We start from the raw sequence: 21,915 nt of genomic DNA, 5'->3' as shown, positions 1-21,915 counted from the left end.
AAGAGACATTTGGAATCCATAGGGTTTGGTGACTAATTGAATACGATGAACAAAGAGAAAGAAGGATTTACAGTGATTCTAAGTTTCTAATTTGGAAAGCTGTCATTAGCCACCAATTAAGGGCAGACCTTTGGAAGAAGAAACCTACAGGTGACATAATGAGCTCAGCTTTGAAATTCTTAAATGTAAGATATTCTCTGGGATATCCACCTGGAAATAGCCAATAGACTAAGTGTCTGGAGTTCAGATAATGGGTCTTAATTAAAGACCTGGAGTCTCCAGATGCCTGGGTGGCTCAGGGGGTTAAGCCTCCACCTTCGGCTCAGGTCATGATTTCAGGGTCCTGGGATTGAGTCCCGAGTCGGGCTCTCTGCCCAGCAGGGAGCCTGCTTCCCCCTCTCTGCCTACTTGTGATCTCTCTCTCTCTCTCAAAAAAAAAAAAAAAAAAAAAAGAGATCTGGAGTTTCATTAATGTGTAAGAAGTACACATGAAATGGTCTAGGGAGATTACAGACTAAGAAAAGAATAAAAAATAAAACCTGAATAAACCAATCTTAAAAAGTGAGAAGAAAAGGAATCTGGTGCCAGAGGGATGTAAAGGAATAGAGGAATACATGGAAAGAAAACCCAAAGGGGTGACAGAGAAATTAAAGAGGGCACTTCAACACTTAGGGAGCATCTGACTAAGGTTAGCATTAAAACACTGCCACTGAATTTGGCTATTTGGTCATTTGTAACCTTGGCAAGAGCTCATTCAGCAAGATGATAAAGTTAGAAGAAAGATAAATGTGGGGTTAAGGAAGGACTAGAGAATGAGGCCACAAAGGAAATGAAAGCAGACTGTTTTGCTCTGAAAAGAACTGTGGGTATAAAGAGAAGGGAAATGACAGGGCAGCACCTAATGGCAAACACCAAGATGTGGCAGGTGTGTGGGTGTGCGTGTGTGTAAGTGGATGTGGGTGTGCAGGAGGGTGTGACCTGTGGGGGAAGGCTGGGAACGTTAGAATGCAAAGAGGAAAATGAGGTATGAAGGTTGAAAATGAAGACACAAAAGAGACAGAGAACAGTGTCAAAGGAGACAGAAAAGCATAAAGCATATGGGATAAGGGTAGCCCTAAACACAGAGGGCATGCCTTCTACTGAGTCTTCAGAAGGGCTAAGACATTAAGAATGGATACTCCTAGAGAAAAGATTAAGTGAAGGTATTGTTCAGAAAGTCAGGAAGTTCTTGCCTGACTGTTTTGTTGTTGTTTTTGTTGCCATTTTAACCTAAGAATGGAGATTTTGTGACAAATTGGTGAAAAGAGGGATGTGAAGACAAGTGAACTTGAAATCTGCAGACAAACACTAAAAAACACATGTTCCTGTAACTAAGGACATCAGCTATTGGTGACAGTGTGCTTCTAGAGATAAATTAAGACACAAATCTACAAAGAGAGGTATATTAATGTGGGGGTGGGGAGATCAGTAAAGGCCTTAGAAAACACAAATAACAAAAGCGAAAGAAAATAGAAAGCTTATTCCAAATCTGACCCATTTAAATAAGAATATTGAGGGCTTGACAGAGCTAAGAAAAAGGTTTCACAAACCCTGATTCGTAGCTGAAAGCTAATTACCACACAAAGTCTATACTGAAACAACAGCTAGACTATGAGGGTTAAGACTGCAAAATCTCACCCCTGACAAGACACTATTCAAAAGCAGCCCTATCCAAGAGAATGTCGGCAACTAGACCTAGATTCAAGCTCCACAGACCACCAGGCTAGATTTGAAGAAATCAGTCAGGACACTCACCTGAAGGTGACTTCTGGCACGAGGCACTTCACTCCATTGTGGAAAGGCCGGGTGAGAGAAATGGTCTGGCTGATCTGATCCACGGCTGACACTCTTCCCTGATAGACACCCAAGCTATCTCCACAGTTGATGGACACAATACTGCCCAGCCAATCTGTAGCCATGTTTCTGATGTAAGACCACTGTAGAGAGAAGGAGTCATGCAAATCTTGAGAAACAGAGAAACCTCTCATTAAACTCAGCAAATATTATGTCAGGATCTGAAACTTAATAATACATATTCTGGGGGCACCTGGGCTCAGTCCATTAGACATCCAACTCTTGATTTTGGCTCAGGTTGTGGGATAGAACCCAGGGTCATGAGATAGGATCCTGCATTCAGTGGGGAGTCCGCTTGGGATTCTTCCCTTCCCCCTCTATCCCTCCCCGCCTGGCCCCCCTTTCTGTGTGCATGCACGCTAATACATAAATCTTCTTATTTATTTTAAAGATTTGGGGGGGCATGCACACGCACGCATGACTGCGGGGTGGAGCAGAAGGAGAGGGAGAAGCAGACTCCCCACTGAGCAGGGAGCCTGAGACAGGGCTTGATCCCAGTTCTGGGATCATCATGACCTGAGCCAAAGGCACCCAGGTGCCCTAACACATAAATCTTTAAAAAAAAAAAAAAAAAAAATACTGCATATTCTGTCACATCCTTAACTGAAGTAGTAAAGTATAAAAAATAAGACTTTTGGGGCATCTGGGTGGCTAAGTCATTAAGCATCTGCCTTCGGCTCAGGTCATGATCCTGGGGTCCTGGGATCAAGCCCTGCATGGGCCCCCCCGTTAGACAAGCCTGCTTCTCCCTCTCCCTCTGCCTACTGCTTCTCCTGCTGTGCACTTTCTCTCTGTTAAATAAATAAAATCTTTAAATAAATAAACAAATAGATAAATAAATAAAGTAAAGTAAAACTTTCGATGAAAATGCAAACTGGTGTAGCCACTGTGGAAAAGCACGGAGGTTCGTCAAAAAATTAAAAACAGAACTAACCTATCTATGATCCAGTAATTGCACTACTGGGTATTTACTCAAAGAGTAGGTATGGTGTTTACACACACACACACACACAGAATATTACTTGGCCACACATACCAAAAAAACTGAAATCGTGCCATTTGCAACAACATGGATGGAGCTAGAATGTATAATGCTAAACAAAATAAACCAGTCATGGGGCACCTGGGTGGCTCAGCTGGTTAACTATCTGCCTTCAGCTCAGATCACGATCCCAAAATTCTGGGATTGAGGCCCCTGTCTTGCTCCTTGCTCAGCAGGGAGTCTGCTTGTGCCTCCCCCTCTGCCCTCCCCACCCCATTGCTCTCTCTTGCTAATAAATAAATAAAATCTTAAAAAAAAAAAAGATAAGCCCGTCAGAGAAAGACAATTACCATATGATTTCAATCATATATGCAATTTATTTTTTTTTAAGATTTTTATTTATTTATTTGACAGACAGAGATCACAAGCAAGCAGAGAAGCAGGCAGAGAGAGAGGAGGAGGCAGGCTCCCCACTGAGCAGAGAGCCCAATGCAGGGCTCAATCCCAGGACCCTGGGATCATGACCTGAGCTGAAGGCAGAGGCTTTAACCCACTGAGCCACCCAGGCGCCCCCATATATGCAATTTAAAAAACAAAACAAACAAGGAAAGCAGGGTGGGGAGGGAAGAGATCAGATAAAAAATAGACTCTTAACTATAGAGAACAGATGGTTGCCAAATAGGAAGTGGGTGGGAGATGGGTGACATAGGTGAAGGGATCAAGAGTACACTCATCTTGATAAGCTCTATGTATAGAATTGATGAATCACTATGTTGTACACCTCAAACTAGTATAACCCTGCACGTTAACTATACTAGAATTGAAAAAAATTTTACTTTTTTTAGTAGGAGCATGCATATTAGTGAATAAAAATAACACTGAATTTTATAAATGCTTTAAAGAACAAATAGTAAAGATAAAATTTACCTAGACATCAAATCATACAAACTATGCAACTATTTTATAGCTAAATCAATTCTGACAAGAAAACGGGAGGAATCAGTCTATTCAATTTCAAGACTTATTATATAGGTATAGTAATCAAGACTACATGGTACAGGTAGGAGGACAGATATATAAATCAATGGAATAAAACAGAAAACCCAGCAATAGACCCACACAAAATAAACCCTGAACTGACTCTGACAAAGTGCAAAAGTAATTCAACAAAGATGACACAGCTTTTACAAATGGTGGTGGAGCAAATGGATATTCATCAGTAAAAATAAACTTTGACTTAAGTGTCATAATTTACACATTTACTAAAAATGATTATAGACTTAAATGTAGTATGTCAACCAATAAAACTTTTAGGGAAAACATAAGAGAAACCTTCAGGATCTAGGGTGAGGCAAAAGATTCTTAGATACCAAAAGCATAATCAATAAAAACACAAACTGGTACACTGGAGTTCTTGTAAACTAAAAACTTTTGTTCTGTAAAGGCCCTGGTAGGAAGATAAAAACAAAAACTACAGGCTGGGAAAAAATATTTGCAAACCACATATCTGAAAAAGACAAAGAACTAATATCTAGTATAAAGAACTCTCAAAACCCAGTAGTTAAAAAAACCAAACAATCCAATTTTTAAAAAGGTCAAAAAACACAAGAAGACATTTCAACCTAGAAAATAAACAGACACCAAGCAAGCACATGAAAAAATGTTCAACATCATTAACCATTAGGGAAAGGCAAATTAAAACTCCTCCCGTGAAGATCACTACACACCCACCAGAACAGCTAAAATAAATAAACAGTGACATCACCAAGTTCTAGAAAGAAAGTGGAAAAACTGGATTCCTCATACATTGCTGATGAGACTATTAAATGATGTGGCCATTTTGGTAAACAATTCGGCCATCTATTTAAAACAAAACAAAAAAACAAAAAACATGAACATGCAACCATTACATGACTGAGCAACTGCACTACTAGTCATTTATCCCAGAGAAAGGAAGTCAAGTTCACAAAAATAGCTCCAAACTAGAAACCCAGATGATCTTCAATGGGTGAATGGTTAAACAAACTGGTACCTCCATACCATGGAGAAAAAGTTAAGAAGTTACATTCTGCAGGAATCAATCTATGTTAACATTCTTGAAACTACAAACTACAGACATGGAGATGAGTGGTTCCCAGGGTTTAGGAAGGGTGTGAGGCAAGAGGGAAATGAGGATGGCTATAAAAGGGACAACACCAGGGATCCTTATACTAATGGGAATATTCTGTATCTGGACCACATCAATGTCAGTATCTTGGTAGTGACACTGTATTACAGTTTTTGAAGATGTTATCAATGAGAAAAACTAGGAGGGGTATATGGAATCTTTCTGTATTATTCCTTACAAGTGCATACGAATCTACGAGTATCTCAAATAAAAAGTTTAACTAAAAAAATCCATGCCAGGTGCCTGGGGGCTTGGTCGCTAAGCGTCCGCCTTTGGCTCAGGTTACAACCCCAGGGTGCTGGGACTGAACACTGCACTGGACTCCCTGCTTAGCGGGAAGCCTACTTCTTCTCCCTCTCTCACTCCCCCTGCTTGTGTTCCCTCTCTCACTGTGTCTCTGTCAAATAAATAAATAAATAAAATTAATGTCTTCTACCACGTTAACAAAATAAATGAGGAAATCATGTATAAAATCAGTAAATGCGGAAAACATATGGGTGCCTAGCTGGCTCAGTCAGTAGAGCATGCAACTCTCAATCTCAGGGTTGCGAGTTCAAGCCCCACATTAGGTGCAGAGATTACTTAAAAATAAAATCGTAAATAAATAAATAAATAGGGGTGCCTGAGTGGCTCAATCGGTTAAGCATCTGCCTTGTTCAGGTCATGATCCCAGGGTCCTGGGATAGAGGCCCGCATCAGGCTCCCTGCTCAGTGAGGAGTATGCTTCTCCCTCTCCCTCTGCCACTCCCTCTGCAGCTCCCTCTGCTTATGCTCTCTCACTCTCCATCTCGCTCAAATAAAATCTAAAAACAAAAAACAAAAAACAGAGGCTCCTGGGTGGCTCAGTGGGTTGGAGCCTCTGCCTTCAGCTCAGGTCACAGTCTCAGGGTCCTGGGATCGAGCCCCGCATCAGGCTCTCTGCTCGGCGGGGAGCCTGCTTCCCTTCCTCTCTCACTCTGCCTGCCTCTCTGCCTGCTTGTGATCTCTGGCAAGTGAATAAATAAAATCTTTAAAAAAAAAAAAAGATGTTTCTTTAAAAAAAACACACACAATGCAGAAAGATAATCTGACAAAATTCAACATCCACTCATGGTATCAAAAAGGGGAGGGTAGTGGCATCTACAAAACAATTCCAGCTAACATCATATTAATGGTGAAATAATGACTTATTTACTCCAAAAGACTAAGACAAGGCAAGGATGTTCACTTTCACCACTTCCACTTCTATTCAACACTATACTGTATGTCCTACCCAGTGCAATGTTGCCTTTGGCCCAGGTCATGATCCCGAGCAGGAAGTCCTATGCAACATTCAAACCCAGGACCCGGGGACCATGACAGAAGACGAAGGCAGAAAGCCAACCAACTGAGCCATGGAGATGCCCTGAAAATGAAATTTTAAAATATCATTTATAATAGTATTTAAAAACATCAAGTACTTAGGAATAAGCCTAATGAAAAATGTGCAGAACACTATAATGAAAACTATAAAAGACCCCTGAGAAAAATTAAAAGACGTAAATAAATGAAGAGATAATGTTGTCAATTCTCCCCAAACTGATCTAGGGATCAAACACAGATATCTATAAAAATCCCAGCTGGAGGGGCACCTGGGTGGCTCAGTGGGTTAAGCCGCTGCCTTCGGCTCAGGTCATGATCCCAGGGTTCTGGGATCAAGCCCCACATCAGGCTCCTGCTTGGTGGGAAGCCTGCTTCTCCCTCTCCCACAACCCCTGCTTGTGTTCCCTCTCTTGCTGTGTCTCTGTCAAATGAATAAATAAAATCTTTTAAAAAATAAAATAAAATAAACTGTATACGGAAATGCAAAATACTTAGACTAGCCAAAATAATTATGAAAATATAAAACAAGGCTAGATGTTTTATACCACCTTATTTCAAGATATACTATAAAGCTGGAAAACCAGTGAGGTGTTGGGGCACCTGGGTGACTAAGCTGGACAGCTAACTCTTGGTTTTAGCTGAGGTGTCAGGATCTCTGTGTCAAGAGGTTGAGCCCCAAGTTGGGCTCCGTGCTCAATACAGTCTGCTTGTCCCTCTCCCTGACCACCCCCCAACAAATAAATAAAATCTTAAAAAAGAAAGAAATCATGGGGCGCCTGGGTGGCTCAGTGGGTTGAGCCGCTGCCTTCGGCTCAGGTCATGATCTCAGGGTCCTGGGATCGAGCCCCGCATTGGGCTCTCTGCTCAGCAGGGAGCCTGCTTCCTCCTCTCTCTCTACCTGCCTCTCTGCCTGCTTGTGATCTCTCTCTGTCAAATAAATAAAAAAAAAAAAAAAAGAAAGAAATCAGTATGGTGTTGGTGCAAGGATAGGTGAATAGATCCATGGAACAGAAGAGTATCCAGATTCAGACCCACACGGACTAATGATCAAAGCACCAAGATAAATCAATGAAGAAATCCAAGTATTTTTCAACAAATGGTGCGAGAGGGGCGCCTGGGTGGCTCAGTGGTGAAGCAGCTGCCTTTGGCTCAGGTCATGATCCCAGGGTCCTGGGATCGAGCCCGGCACTGGGATCCTTGCTCAGCACGGAAGCCTGCTTCTCCATCTCTCATTCCCTCTACTTGCATTCCCTCTCTCGCTGTTCCCTGGGTCTCCGTGTCAAAAAAAATAAAAATCTTAAAAATAAAATGGTGCTAGAACTGGACATATGAGGAAAAATAACCTCCTATTCCTATTCCACACCAGATACAAAAAATCAATTTGAAACAAACTAAACATAAAAGGTAAAACTAAAGCTACTACAAAAACAAAAATTGGAGTATCTTAGTGGCCTTAGAGGAGAGAGCTTTCTTAGAGAAAACACAAATAAGTACTAATCATAAAAGAAAAAAAAATCCGATGAATTAGATTTCATCAAAATCTAGAAGTTCTACTCATCAAGGGGACACCTGGGTGACTCAGTCAGTTAAGCGTCCCTTGATTTCAGCTCAGGTCATGATCTCAGTGTTGTGAGACTGAGCCCCGCACTGGGAGACCCTCTCCCCCGACAAAAAAGTAAGTAAATAAATAATAAATAAATAACAAAATAACAGTAATGTAATAAAATATTTAGGAAGCTTTTCCACATTACCTAGCCACATCCCAAAATCACCTCAATGGAGGCTACCTCCCAGGCAGCCAAGTGAAGTACTTCAAGAAGCAAAAAGAAACTTCTGCCCTCTTCTCTTACCACCCCAAAGCAAGAGAGGGGAAAAAAAAGGGTCGAGCAAGTCAAGAAGAAAACATTCACAATCGATACATCTGATAAAGGACTTATATCCAGGGGCACCTGGGTGGCTCAGTGGGTTAAGCCTCTGCCTTTGGCTCAGGTCAAGATCTCAGGGTCCTCGGATTGAGCCCCGCATTGGGCTCTCTGCTCAGCAGGGAGCCTACTTTCCCCTCCCCCGCTGCGTGCATCTCTGCCTACTCATGATCTCTCTCTGTGTCAAATAAATAAAATCTTTTTAAAAATTAAAAAAAAAATAAAATGAGCAAAAGAAGTTATCTGAATGACCAATAAACACAGGGAGGGCTGCTCAACATCATTAATTATCAGGGCAATGCAAATTAAAACATAAAGCAACAACTCCAATATCCACGATGGTTGAATGGAAAAACAAAATGTGGTAAACACATACAGAGGAATATCATTCAGTCTTAAAAAGGAGTTCTGACCATATGTTACAGCACAGATGAATCCTGACATTATGAGAAGATACACGAAAATACAAATTGTGTATGATTCCACTTGCATGAGGTCCCTAGAGTAGTCAAGAGACTACTTATCACAAGAGACTATTCAATCAGAGACGGAGAGTAGAAGGTGGCTGCCACAGCTGCGGGAACAGGGAATGGTAAATTATTGTTTAATGGGTACAGAATTTCAGTTTGGGAGAGCCTGAAAAAGTTCTAGACATGGGTGGTGGTGACGGTCGCACAACAACTTGAGTGTACTCAATGCCATGAACTATACACTTAAAAATGGTTAACTTTTTTTTAAAGATGTATTTATTTATTTGTTTGACAGAGATCACAAGTAGGCAGAGAGGCAAGCAGAGACAGAGGGAAAAGCAGGCTCCCTGCTGAGCAGAGAGCCCGATGCGGGGCTCGATACCAGGACCCCGAGATCATGACCTGAGCTAATTTAGGCAGAGGCTTAACTCACTGAGCCACCCAGGTGCCCCCAAAATGTTAACTTTTATATGTATTTTACAACAATAAAAAAACCATGAAGTTGGGGAAAACACTGTAAAATACCATTTACACCCACTAAAATGGCGTGAAATTAAAAGGGCTGGTAGGTTACACCAAATGTGTGATGACGTGGAGCAACTGGACCCCCCCGCTTACACTGCTGACCATGTAAAATGATACAACTCTGGAAAAGAGTTTAGCGATTTCTTTTAATATTAAACACATACTTATGACCCAAAATTTCATCCCCAGGATTTACCTAAGAAAAATGAAAACATATTCACAAAAGAACTTGTACACAAATGTACGCAGCAGCTTTATTCATAAGAGCAGGAAAACTAGGAACAAGGAGAAGAGATAAACAAGTTATGGTATTATACAACAGAATGCTACTTAACAATAAAAAGGAATAAAAGACACTACAACAAAACTCTATGAAAAGCTAATTCTATCTTGTCTTTCTGGTATCTAAAATATCACCACCCCCCAAAGAGGCCTTCCCTGGCTACCCTAATCTAATGTCACTACTCCCCATCACTCTTCAACACCTCACCTTCTGTTATGATCTCAAAATTCGTCACTATATGAATTATCTTTTTGGTTTATGTTCTATCACCCCACTAAAATGTAAGCTTCATGAGGGCAAGAAACTTTGTCTTGTTCAGCCAACAGAGTGCTTACAATGAGAAAAAAACTCAAAATATTTATCCAATCAATGACTGAATTACACGTAATAAATCTGACAGAAGTTTGGGCGCCTGGGTGGCTCAGTGGGTTAAGCCTCTGCCTTTGGCTCAGGATCTCAGGGTCCTGGGATCAAGTCCCACATCGGGCTCTCTGCTTGGCAGGGAGCCTGCTTCCTCCTCTCTCTCTCTGCCTGCCTCTCTGCCTACTTGTGATCTCTCTCTCTGTCAAATAAATAAATAAATAAATATTATATTTAAAAAAATCTGACAGAAGTTAATCGCTGAAAATCTAGAGTATCTATTTATATCTAAATGTTGTGGCCCTTCTTGGAAATGGTTCTAAAATCATAATACCCTTTATGCAAAATCCTATATAAGATATGGAATCAAACACTGCCCTACACACAGAAGGAAGTCAGGAGAGATAGCACATGAATATAAATATACAGTATTAAGTACAAAATGAAATATTGCTTAGTGTTCTCCATGAAAAATAAAAAATAGCATTTCGAGCTGGTTTCAAATATCAATTTCAGAAATATATCTACATAAGGAGCGCCTGAGTGACTCAGTCAGTTAAGCTCCTGATTCTGGGTTTGGGCTCAGGACATGATCTTGTGGTAGTGAGACTGAGCCCCACATGGGGCTCTGCGCTCAGCGCAGTGTCTCCACACGTCCACCCCTGGTCCTGCTCACTTGCTCTCTCTCAAAAAAATAAATACCAAAAAAAAGAAGAAACATACCTACATAAAATACGGAGTCTAATGAAGGGAAAATAAAAAAACACTCTTGTCGGGGGGAGAGTATGACCCATCAGAAACACAAAAACCTGAAGAGAAAACTCAGGTTGTTTTCCAGTGATCCAACTAAGCAATATCAGAAAACTACGCCTACAGAACAGAAAATAATGCATTAGCAGACTCAATCTTGACTTTTTTTACACTTTATGAAAAATTTCAAACATATACAAATGTAGACAGAACAGCATAATGAGCCCCACATACCCATAACTCAGCTGCTACAATTAACAATATAAGAATTTAAGAAATCAGGTAAATTTCCAATACAACACAATTTCCACAATACTGATGATGGTAAAAGGCAAAAATACACTTTAGGCTTATTTCCAATGTCCTAACAAGACTTTGTCTACTTAATATCACAAAAGTATGAATTTCAATTCCTATCACTTATACTCCATCATAATCCTACTCTGATGCCTGTATTAGATAGATGAAGAAAGCCATAATAACAAGAATTTTTTTGAATACCAGAAATTAATCAGATGTGAAAAAGACTTTTACTTCTTCTCATTCAACATGTATCTTCAAGACTAATGATAAAGAGTGCCTAGGTAGCTCAATTGGTTAAGCGTGACTTTGGCTCAGTCACGATCTTGGAGTCCTGGGATCGAGCCCTGTGACATGTTCCACGCTCAGCAGGGATTTTGCTTGTCCCTCTCCCTCTGCCCCTCTCTGCATACGTGTGTGCTTTCTCTCTCTCTCTTTAAAAAAAAAAAAAAAAAAAAAAAAGGCACTTATGTTGAACCAAAATAAAAAGCTTTTGCACAGGAAAGGAAACCAACAAAAGAAAAAGGCAACTTACTACTGGGAAAATATATTTGTAAATGATATACCCAATAAAGGTTTAATATCCAAAATTTATAAAGAACTTACACAACAAATACAAATAATCTGATTAAAGATGGCCAAAGGGCCTGAACAGACATTTTTCCAAAGAAGACACAGATGGCCAACATATGAAACATCACTAATCAAAATACAAGGGAAATACAAATCAAAACTACAATCAGGAGGTGCCTGGGTGACTGAGTTGGTTAAGCAACTGCCTGCGTCCTGGCATGGAGTCTCCCTGCTCAGCGGGGAGTCTGCTTATCCCTCTGCCCCTCTCCAATGCTCATGTGGACACACATTTGTTCTCTTTCACATGCACACATGTGCACATGCAAAAATAAAATATTAAAAGATAAAAAAATAAATACTATACAATCCAATAACTCCACTACAGGATACTTACCCAAAGAAATGAAAACATCAACTTGAAAAGATATACGCAGGGCACCTGAGTGTCTCAGTCAGTTAAGCATCTGCCTCTGGCGCAAGTCATAGTCCCAAGGTCCTAGAATCAAGCCCCACATCAGGATCCCTACTCAGTAGGAAGCATACTTCTCCCTCTGACCCTCCCCTGCTCATGCTCTCTCTCTCTCAAAATACATAAATAAAATCTTTAAAAAAAAAAAAAAAAAAAAGAGGGGTACCTGGGTGGCTCAGTCGTTAAGCATCTGCCTTCTGCTCAGGTCATGATCCCAGGGTTCTGGGATCCAGCCCCACTACAGGCTCCCTGTTCATTAGGAAGCATGCTTCTCCCTCTCCCCCTGCTTGTCTTCCCTTTCTCACTGTCTGCCAAATAAATAAATAAAATATTTTTTAAAAAGGAAAGTGGGACGCCTGGGTGGCTCAGCAGGTTAAAGCCTCTGCCTTCGGCTTAGGTCATGATCCTAGGGTCCTGGGATGGAGCCCCACATTGGGCTCTCTGCTCAGCAGGGAGCCTGCTTCCCCCCCCCCCTTTCCCGTCTCTCTGCCTACTTGTGATCTCTGTCAAAAAAAAAAAAAAATTTAAAAAAAAAAAAAAAAGGAAAGACACATGCACCCCTATATTCATTGCAGCATTATTTACAATAGCCAAGAAATGGAAATGAACCTAAGTGCACACTGAGAGATGAAGATATAAGATGCAATGTACACCACAAACCCTGGAATATTATTCAGCCATCAAAATGCATGTGAACTTGCCATTTGTGACAAGAGGCTATTCTGCTAAATGAAATAAGTCTGAAAAAGACAAGTATCCTATGACTTCACTTGCATGTAGAATCTAAAAAACAAAACAAATAACAAATAGAAAAAGAATCAGAGAACTGGTGGCTGCCAGAGGGGTAGGAGTTGGGAGGATAGGCAAAATAAGTGAAGGTAATTAAGAGCTACAAAATTCCACTTACAAAAAAAATAACTAACGGATGAAAAGTACAGCACAGGAAATATAGTTCATAATATTGTAACAACGGGAGCGCCTGGGTGGCTCAGTAGTTAAGTGTCTGCCTTCGGCTCAGGTTATGGTCCCAGGGTCCTGGGATTGAGCCCCACATCGGGCTCCCTGCTCAACAGGGGCCTGCTTCTCCCTCTCTTACTCCCCCTGCTTGTGTTCCCTCTCTCACTGTCTCTGTCAAAATAAATAAAATCTTAAAGCAAGGATAATCATAGTAATATTGTAACAGTGTACAGTGACAGATGGTACATATACTTATCATGGTAGGCATAGTGTGATGTACAGAATTGTCAAATCATTGTGTTGTACACCTGAAACAAATATAACATGGTATGTCAACTATAATTTAAAGACACTGGGACGCCTGGGTGGCTCAGTTGGTTGAGCAGCTGCCTTCGGCTCAGGTCATGATCCCAGCGTCCTGGGATCGAGTCCCACATCGGGCTCCTTGTTCTGTGGGGAGCCTGCTTCTCCCTCTGCCTCTGCCTGCCACTCTGTCTGCCTGTGCTCGCTCTCTCTCTCTCTCTGACAAATAAATAAATAAAATCTTTAAGAAAAAAAAAAAATAAATAAAGACACTGATGTTGGGTGCCTGGGTGGCTCAGTGGGTTGTGCCTCTGCCTTTGGCTCAGGTCATGGTCTCGGGGTCCTGGAATCAAGTCCCACATCGGGCTTTCCGCTTGACGGAGAGCCTGCTCCCCCCACCCCTGCCTGCCTCTCTGCCTACTTGTGATCTCTGTCAAATAAATAAATTTAATCTTAAAAAAAAAAAAGGTTGTACATCCAGGTTTGTACTGTTAATTATTGAGCAGAATTTTTAATAGCTTCAACATGTGGACTGCCAGTTCTACAATAGAAACTTTTTAAAAAGTATCTACTCGGGGCACCTGGGTGGCTCAGTGGGTTAAAGCCTCTGCCTTCGGCTCAGGTCATGATCCCAGGGTCCTAGGATCCAGCCCTGCATTGGGCTCTCTGCTCAGCGGGGAGCCTGCTTAACCTTCCTCTCTCTGCCTACTTGTGATCTCTGTCAAATAAATAAATAAAATCTTAAAAAAAAAAAAAAAGTAACTACTCAACATGTAACAAACTGCCCTTTCTTGTTACTATCAGAAACTTCCCTCTATGTAAAATACAACATTAATGCATTATTCAAAACTCATCAAAAAGGTTTATTCTATAAAGAAAATTCCTCTGTTGGGCACCTGGGTGGCTCAGTGGGTTAAAGCCTCTGCCTTCAGCTCAGGTCATGATCCCAGGGTCCTGGGATTAAGCCCCACATTGGGCTCTCTGCTCAGCAGGGAGCCTGCTTCCTCCCCTCTTTCTCCCTGCCTGTCTGCCTACTTGTGATCTCTGTCTGTCAAATAAATAAATAAAATCTAAAAAAAAGAAAGAAGGAAAGAAAATTCCTCTATTAACTGAAAACCGTGAATCTAAAACAAGTGTCACCATCTGGGTTCCCAATCAGATGAACACACTAAGGAAAGCGCCTTCATCAATTATAGGGCTAACACCTTTATGTTAAAAGAAGAACAACAGCTGAAGCAGGAGATTTAGGAGCCACAAGGAGACCAGCCTTTGATGCCTTTCATATTCTACCTTTCCATCAAGGTATACTATATATAAAGTCTACATTTTATAAGTGTACAGCTGAATGAATTATTGCATACTAATTCACCTATATAACTACCACCTACATCAAGACAGACTTTTTTTTTTTTAAGATTTTATTTATTTGGGAGTGCCTGGATGGCTCAGTCGTTAAGCTTCTGCCTTGGGTTCAGGTCATGATCCCACGGTCCTGGGATCAAGTCCCACATTTGGCTCCCTGCTGAGCGGGAAACCTGCTCCTCTCTCTCCCCCTGCTTTTGTTCCCTCTCTCACTGTGTCTCTCTCCGCCAAATAAATTAAATCCTTAAAAAAAAAAAAAAAGATTTTATTTATTTGACAGAGAGAAACAGCGAGAGGAGGAACACTACTAGCAGGGGGAGTAGAGAGGGAGAAGCAGACTCCCCACTGAGCAGGGAACCTGATGCGGGGCTCGATCCCAGTTTTTGAACCTCATGTAAATGGGATCATAAAGGTTCTCTTTTAAAATGTTTGGCTTCAGGGCGCCTGGGTGGCTCAGTGGGTTAAGCTGCTGCCTTTGGCTCGGGTCATGATCTCAGGGTCCTGGGATCGAGCCCCACATCGGGCTCTCTGCTCAGTGGGGAGCCTGCTTCCTCCTCTCTCCCTGCCTGCCTCTCTACTTGTGATCTCTGTCAAATAAATAAATAAAATCTTTAAAAAAAATAAAATGTTTGGCTTCTTTTGCTCAATATTTACCTGTGAAATTCATCCTTGTTGTTGCATGTAGCAATAGTTCATTCGTTCTCATGGCTACATAGTATTCTGTAACTATACTTCAATGTATAAACCCACCCTACTGTTGTTGTTGTTGTTGTTGTTTTTGTTTAAGATTTTATTTGTTTGAGAGAGAGATCACAAGTAGGCAGAGAGGCAGGCGGCGGGGGGGGGGGGAGCCCAATGTAGGGCTCGATCCCAGGACCCTGAGATTACAACCCAAGCCAAAGGCAGAGGCTTAACCCACTGAGCCACCCAGGAGCCCCTCATCCTACTACTGATAGACAGCTGGGTTATTTCCAGTTTGGGGGGCTATCAAGAATAAAGAGTTAAACATTTTTGTATTTGTCTTTGTGGGGAACAAACGTACCCATTATTCTGGCCATATTACACAGGAAGTCCTAGAGTATTATGGACTATTTGCTCAAATGCTAAACTACCACTTTTTCCACATTAAGGATGTGTTCTGAGACACAGAGATGATATGTATTATAGCATATATATAATAGAATATATTCTATTATTAGTAAATTTTATTTCAAATGTCTCCTTTTAGTGGAAATATTGACTGGATAAGGGACTTGAGTTAAGGCCCTAGAAAATCATAGTATGAGGGCCACCTCCATTCTCACCCAAACAAAACTACAAAAATGCAACTACAAAAACAAATTCTCTACATCTTGGAAATGAAGTTCCAATCTTCAACTGAAACACACACATCTTTAGGGGTACACGAAGATATGCAAGGGAATCCATTTCCATACTCTTATAAACCTAAACAGCTCACACAATTGGATTATCAATAAAAGATTTTTAACCATAAATTTATTACTCCTAAAGTAATATGTTTTCAGACATGAGTCTGAAAACTACAGCCCATGGGCCAAATAGGCCCCACTACCAATTAAGGTGAATCAGAACACAGCCACACTTGGAGTGCCTCAATGGCTCAGTCAGTTGAGCCTTGGACTCCTGGACTCCCTTTCGGCTGGGGTTGTGAGCTCAGCGTGGAGTCCACTTGAGATTCTCTCTCCCTCTCCCACTCCTGCACTCTCACACTCTCTAAAATAAATGAATCGTAAAAAAAAAAAAAAAAAGAAAAGAAAAAAAAAGGAAAACTATGAAACAGACAAATCCCCAGAATAATACAAATTACCAAAAATGACTCAAGAATAGAAAATCTGGATGGACCTGTATCAAGTAGAGAAACTTAATTAGTGGGGTGCCTGGCTGGGTCAGTGGGTAGAGCATATGACTCTCGATCTTGAGGTCCTGAGCTCGAGCCCCATGTTGGGTGTAGAGGTTATAACAAACGAACTTAAAAAAGAAGCAGGGGGTACCTGGGTGGCTCAGTCAGTTAAGAGTCTGTCTGCAGCTCAGGTCATGATCCCGGGGGCCTGGGATCGAGCCCCGCATTGAGATCCCTGCTCAGCGGGGAGCCTCTGCCTGCTGCTCCCCCTGCTTGTTCTCTCTCTGTCAAATAAATAAAATCTTAAAAAAAAAAAAAAAAAGTGGGTCGCCTGGGTAGCTCAGTCATTTAAGCCTCTGGCTCTTGATTTCAGCTCAAGTCATGATCTCAGAGTGAAGGGATGGGGCCCTTCCAGCTCTCTGCTCAGTGAAGATTCGGCTTGATATTCTCTCTCCCTCTCCCTTGGCCCCTTCCCCTATGCATCTACTTTCTCTCTCTCAAATAAATTAAATAGTTTTTTTTTAAAATGGGGCTCCTGAATGGCTCAGTCAGTTGAGCATCCACCTTCGGCTCAGATCGTGATCCCAGGGTCCTGGGACTGAGCCCCACATCAGGCTCCCTGCTCCACAAGGAGCCTGCTTCTCTCTCTCCCTCTGCCTGCTGCTCCCCCTGCTTGTGTTCCCTGTCTGTCAAATAAATAAAATCTTTTTTTTAAAAAGGGGCGCATGGGTGGCTCAGCTGGTTAAGCGGCTGCCTTCACCTCAGGTCATGATTCCAGGGTTCTGGGATGAAGCACTGCATCGGGCACCCTGCTCAGCAGAGAGCCTGCTTTTCTCTCTCACTCTGCTTGCCACTCTGCTTACTTGTGCTCTGTCAAATAAATAAATAAAATCTTTAAAAAAAAAAAAAAAGCCCAGGCCCCGAAGAGTCCACTGGTAAATTCTATCAAACATATAGAAAAATAAAAAAATGCTACACAAACTCTTTCAGGACACAAAAGAGAAAGAAACGTTTCACCACTCGTTACGAAGGTACTATCACTCTGATACTAAAGCCAAAGACATAGTAAGAAAACTTCAACATCCCTCATGAGCACAAACACGAAAATCCTTAACAAAATTTTAGCAAACTAAATTCTGCAACATATAAAAAATATATACACCATGACTAAGTGGGGTTCATTCCAGGAACACAAGACTGGTTTAATATCCAAAACTCAAGTAAATACACCATTTATACATATCTTAGAAGAGTTTTTTTAATATAGAAAAGGTTATTTGGGGGTGCCTGGGTGGCTCAGTGGGTTAAAGCCTCTGCCTTTGGCTCAGATCATGATCCCAGGGTCCTGGGATCGAACCCCGCATCAGGCTCTCTGCTCAACAGGAAGCTTGCTTCCTCCTCTCTTCCTCTCTGCCTGCCTCTCTGCCTACTTGTGATCTCTGTCAAATAAATAAATAAAATCTTTAAAAAAAAAAAAAAGCTATTTGTACATTTTTAAAACATCAAGGGGCTCCTGGCTGACTCAGTCAGTACAGCATGTGGCTCTTGATTTGGGGGTTGTGAGTTCAAGCCCCACACTGGGTATGGAGCTACTTTAAAAAATAAAACAAAATAAAAATATCAAATTGTGTATTTAGATAACTTTGTATTTTTTATTTTTTTATCTAGAGACTTTATTTATTTGACAGAGATAAAGAGGGCACAAGCACAAGCAGGGGGAGGAGAAGAGGGAGAGGGAGACGCAAGCTTCCCACTAAGCAGGGAGCCCAACACGGGGCTCCATCCCAGGACCCTGGGATCATGACCTGAGTGGAAGAAGGCAAAAAAAGGCAGACGCTTAACCAACTGAGCCACCAAGGCGCCCTTTGTATTTATTTTTTAAAAGCCAATATTTACACATCAAAAATTACATCCTGAATTATTAAAACTACTTAAATTCATGATGAAAAATTTCAAATGCCAACTTAAAGTGTAAGAGATACATAGATTTTCTAATGTTCTGAACACTAAAAAATGTTTTAAGACCCGAGTAACAAGGGAAAAAGAATCATTCATGCGAAATCAACTCCATCGTATCTTCACACACACACACAAAAATTATTTTTGAAAATTTGACGAATTCCAAATCCTTTTAACTTCACCCCCAAGTTAATTTATTTTTGTAGAGTACCCAGACATACACCTAATACTCCAGGACGGAGTCAACCAGTGCTGAGGTCAGCCTTCCTTTCTTCTTCTAGATTCTACATTCTCCTAACGTTATCTACTACTGTAGGGCACATCAGCTCTAACCATGTGACTGATTCAGATGACTGAGACTCTACTCGAGCCCCTAAGTCATATCTCTACCTTCATTAACTGGTATAACTGCATTTTTTGGACCCAACTGGAATTTTTCACACGTATATGACCCTTCCATTTCATTAAACTGCACTGGACAAATCTTGAGATTAACCAGATGATATTTTCTCTCTTCACTTCATAAAGACAACAAATCTAATTAGCACACTTTCCAGATAAAGCTTTAAATACATACTGTATATAAAGAAAGTGATGCAGCCTCAACTCACCAGAATCCCAACTGTAAGTTGTATCCATAAATCAAACCCCTCCAGACACTGATGCTCAAAACCAGGATTCCATCTAATTGTACCCCACTCTAGCAACTTCCCCTATCTCACCCACCAGGTCCTCATAAAAGACTTACCAAATGCCTTGCTAAAATTCTGACACACTATCACTACATTCCTTTGAGATACCAATTTGAATGTCCTGTCCTGTTGTTCTGACATTCCTTTGAGATACCAATTTGAATGTCCTGTCCTGTTTATAACTCTAGTACCCTTGCTCCTCTGCCTATAAAGGACAGGAAAAAGACACATTTCCCACTTTGCGTTAATTACAGCATCTCAGGAATTACAAATATCTTAAACATTTTCTAGTCCATTGTTTTTCAAACTATGGGTCTTTAGCGGTCAGACATATAGTCAATTTAGTGAGTTGCAATCAACTTTTTTTCTTTTAATTAAACAGAAAGTGTCAAAGGGGATCATATGCAGAAAGGGTAAACTTTTGGGTTCTGTGTGTGTGTACTCTGCGTATGCTGGGAGCACATTAAGCCATAATGTACATGTATCTAACCGTGGGTCCCAGATCAAAAAAGTTTGAAACACACTTTGCTAGTCCCACAGCCCTACCCCCACAAGGAAGCTCCACCAAAGAAATTCTTAGTAATCAAAAAGTTATGTTTGTAACCATCTTCATTTCATACAGAGAAACCAACAGGAATTTTGAACTCGGTACACCTAATCTGCCATTCTTTAAAAAAAAAAAAAAAGCCTAGAATCCATCTGAGGTTTCCAGCTGAAATACTAACCTGCTTAGAGACAGTCATTTATGTTCTGATGGGGTAGAAAGACCTCTATTTGACAGCAGACTGAAATTAGTTTAGACTGGCTAGGGAAGAGAACAAAAACCATTCTGATTTCTCATCAGTAACCATAGGAGAGTTGTTAAGGACTCCTCCTAACTCTGGAATTGGGAGAGTCACTGAAAACTGGCCAAGCAGGCGAGGACTACGCCTTGCACACCAAAACACTTGAACCACTCAACAAGCCAACTACTGATAAACTCAATCAACAGCACACAAAGAACACTTGAAGAAGCTCAGACTTAAACCTACAGCTGAAAAGAATCAGGAAGCTGCGCCCTGGCAGGTATCATTAATTTCTCAACCACCTTCCCTATCAGACCCCAGTTCACCTCCATCCTCAGGCTATCGGTCACGGCTGGGGCACCCGAGCTGTTCCATGCCACCCTACTCCATTGTGCAAAAGGACACTGAGGCAGGGAGCAAACAGTGGGCGAGCTGCAGCGGCCATCAACGAGGCGAAACCAAGAGCCTAGGCCCCTCATGCCTCACAATTCACACGATTCCCGGTTCATTTAGAACCCTGCTGCCCTCAGTCTCCCACCTCAAACCATACCCCCTGACGCAACCCCTAGGACCTGGTCCCCAGCTCGCGCCTGCCTTGATAAAAGTCTACAAGGCCTGGAACCCAGAAGCCTAAAAGCAAACCCACCCAGCAACCCCGGAAGCCCCCTCCCGCAAGTACCCACAGCCCAGCCGCCGCCTCGCTCCCACCTCCACGCCGTCAGGCCGCCGCCTCCCCCGCACACCTCGCCAAGTCCAACCCGCAACAGGAGAAAACCAGGAGGCTGAGGGGCTTCTCCACAACCCACCCCCACAGCGGCGGCCGGAAGCGCCCCGCGTCTCCACGCCACCGTCGTGAGGTCACTTCCGGCGCGACGCCTTGGCAACTACAGGGCGGGCGGTTGGGGGGCGGAGCGCCCGGGAAATTTGAGGGGTTGGGAGACGGTGGCTAGGGCAGGCGCTGCGGCCTTCCTAAACTGCGCATGGGCGTCCATTCTGTGAGCCCCGCCTACTATTGTTGGGTAGAGGTCTGGTTGGAGCTGGGGTCCTGTCCCACTCTCCGGCCCAGAGACCTGGGGGACTCCACTCTCTGGCGCAGTACTGATGAAAAGTTCCCGCTTTCCCTCTACACCCCTTGGGCTTATCCCCAAAGAAGAGCGGAGGGCTTTAGAGAAGAGAGTGGATGGTGACGTGGACCCCATCCTTGATCAATTGCAGATGTGTGACGTAATAAGTAGCCCTCCCCACCCCATTCCAGCAGCCCATCGGGCTCTTTGCTCACCCGGGAGCCTGCATTTCTTCTCCCTCTGCCTGCCACTCTGCCTACTTGAGCTCGGTCTCTCTCAAATAAATAAATAAAATCTTTAAAAAAATAAAATTGCAACAGAGATAACACAAGCTTATCTGACCTTCAATTCTTGGTAGAATGAAAGTTTCACATTTAATGCTGATAACTCTAAAAGCAGGGCTACCTTAATTAAACCAAAAACTTAAATTAGTTTAAATACCGAACTCTGTTCCACCTGGATTCGCTTTTAAAAGTCGTGAGTTTGCTCCCCATTGTTAATTTTTACCTGAGACACTGGTGGAGAAATTGAAGTGGGCGGTGTTAAATCCAGAGTATGCTCTCTGCTCTTGGACAGGGAGGGGAGGAGAAGGAGCCAAAGGTGGCAAAGGCACTGAGGACGGTCTAGAAGCCACTTATGCAGGCTGCACCCAAGGCGATGCAGAAACACAAAGGGAAAGGGGAGACTGAAGAGGCAAAGTATGGCCAGAGGCAGAGAAAGGGTTTCCAGTTCTAGAGGCGATCAGCTCAACAGAGGAGCAGATGCCATATTTTCCCGCCAATAAGAAGGAATAGGCAGTCCACATCTGGCTGGGGAACACAGAATTATTCCAAAACAAAGGGAGTTTTGACAGCTGCTTGAGAATATTCCTTTTAAAAAAAAAAAGATTTTATTTAT

General features: G+C 42.1%; 1 protein-coding gene across 2 annotated transcripts in view; it reads right to left on the bottom strand.

The window, feature by feature from the left end:
* The window catches only part of LOC111153194 (enhancer of mRNA decapping 3), a 60,833-nt gene extending 40,068 nt beyond the window's left edge, over nt 1–20,765 (bottom strand). Inside the window, exons 1-2 of one of the 2 annotated variants that reach the window (XM_022512056.1) lie at nt 20,663–20,765; nt 1,795–1,976 (exon numbers count right to left, since the gene is read on the bottom strand). In XM_022512056.1, coding sequence (XP_022367764.1) covers nt 1,795–1,958 — 164 coding nt within the window. In that variant the 5' untranslated portion in view covers nt 1,959–1,976; nt 20,663–20,765. Of the gene's footprint in view, nt 1–1,794; nt 1,977–6,294; nt 6,304–20,662 lie in introns of those variants that run through there. The other variant, XM_022512057.1, reaches the window with a different exon arrangement.
* Between the last annotated feature and the right edge of the window lie 1,150 nt (nt 20,766–21,915).

Source organism: Enhydra lutris, unplaced genomic scaffold (assembly GCF_002288905.1).
Source record: "Enhydra lutris kenyoni isolate GAN:26980312 unplaced genomic scaffold, ASM228890v2 scaffoldscaffold31, whole genome shotgun sequence".
In the NCBI taxonomy this organism is placed as follows: Eukaryota; Metazoa; Chordata; class Mammalia; order Carnivora; family Mustelidae; genus Enhydra; species Enhydra lutris.
Note: the sequence above shows the minus strand (reverse complement) of the source record. Positions and strands in the feature narration are given on the sequence as shown.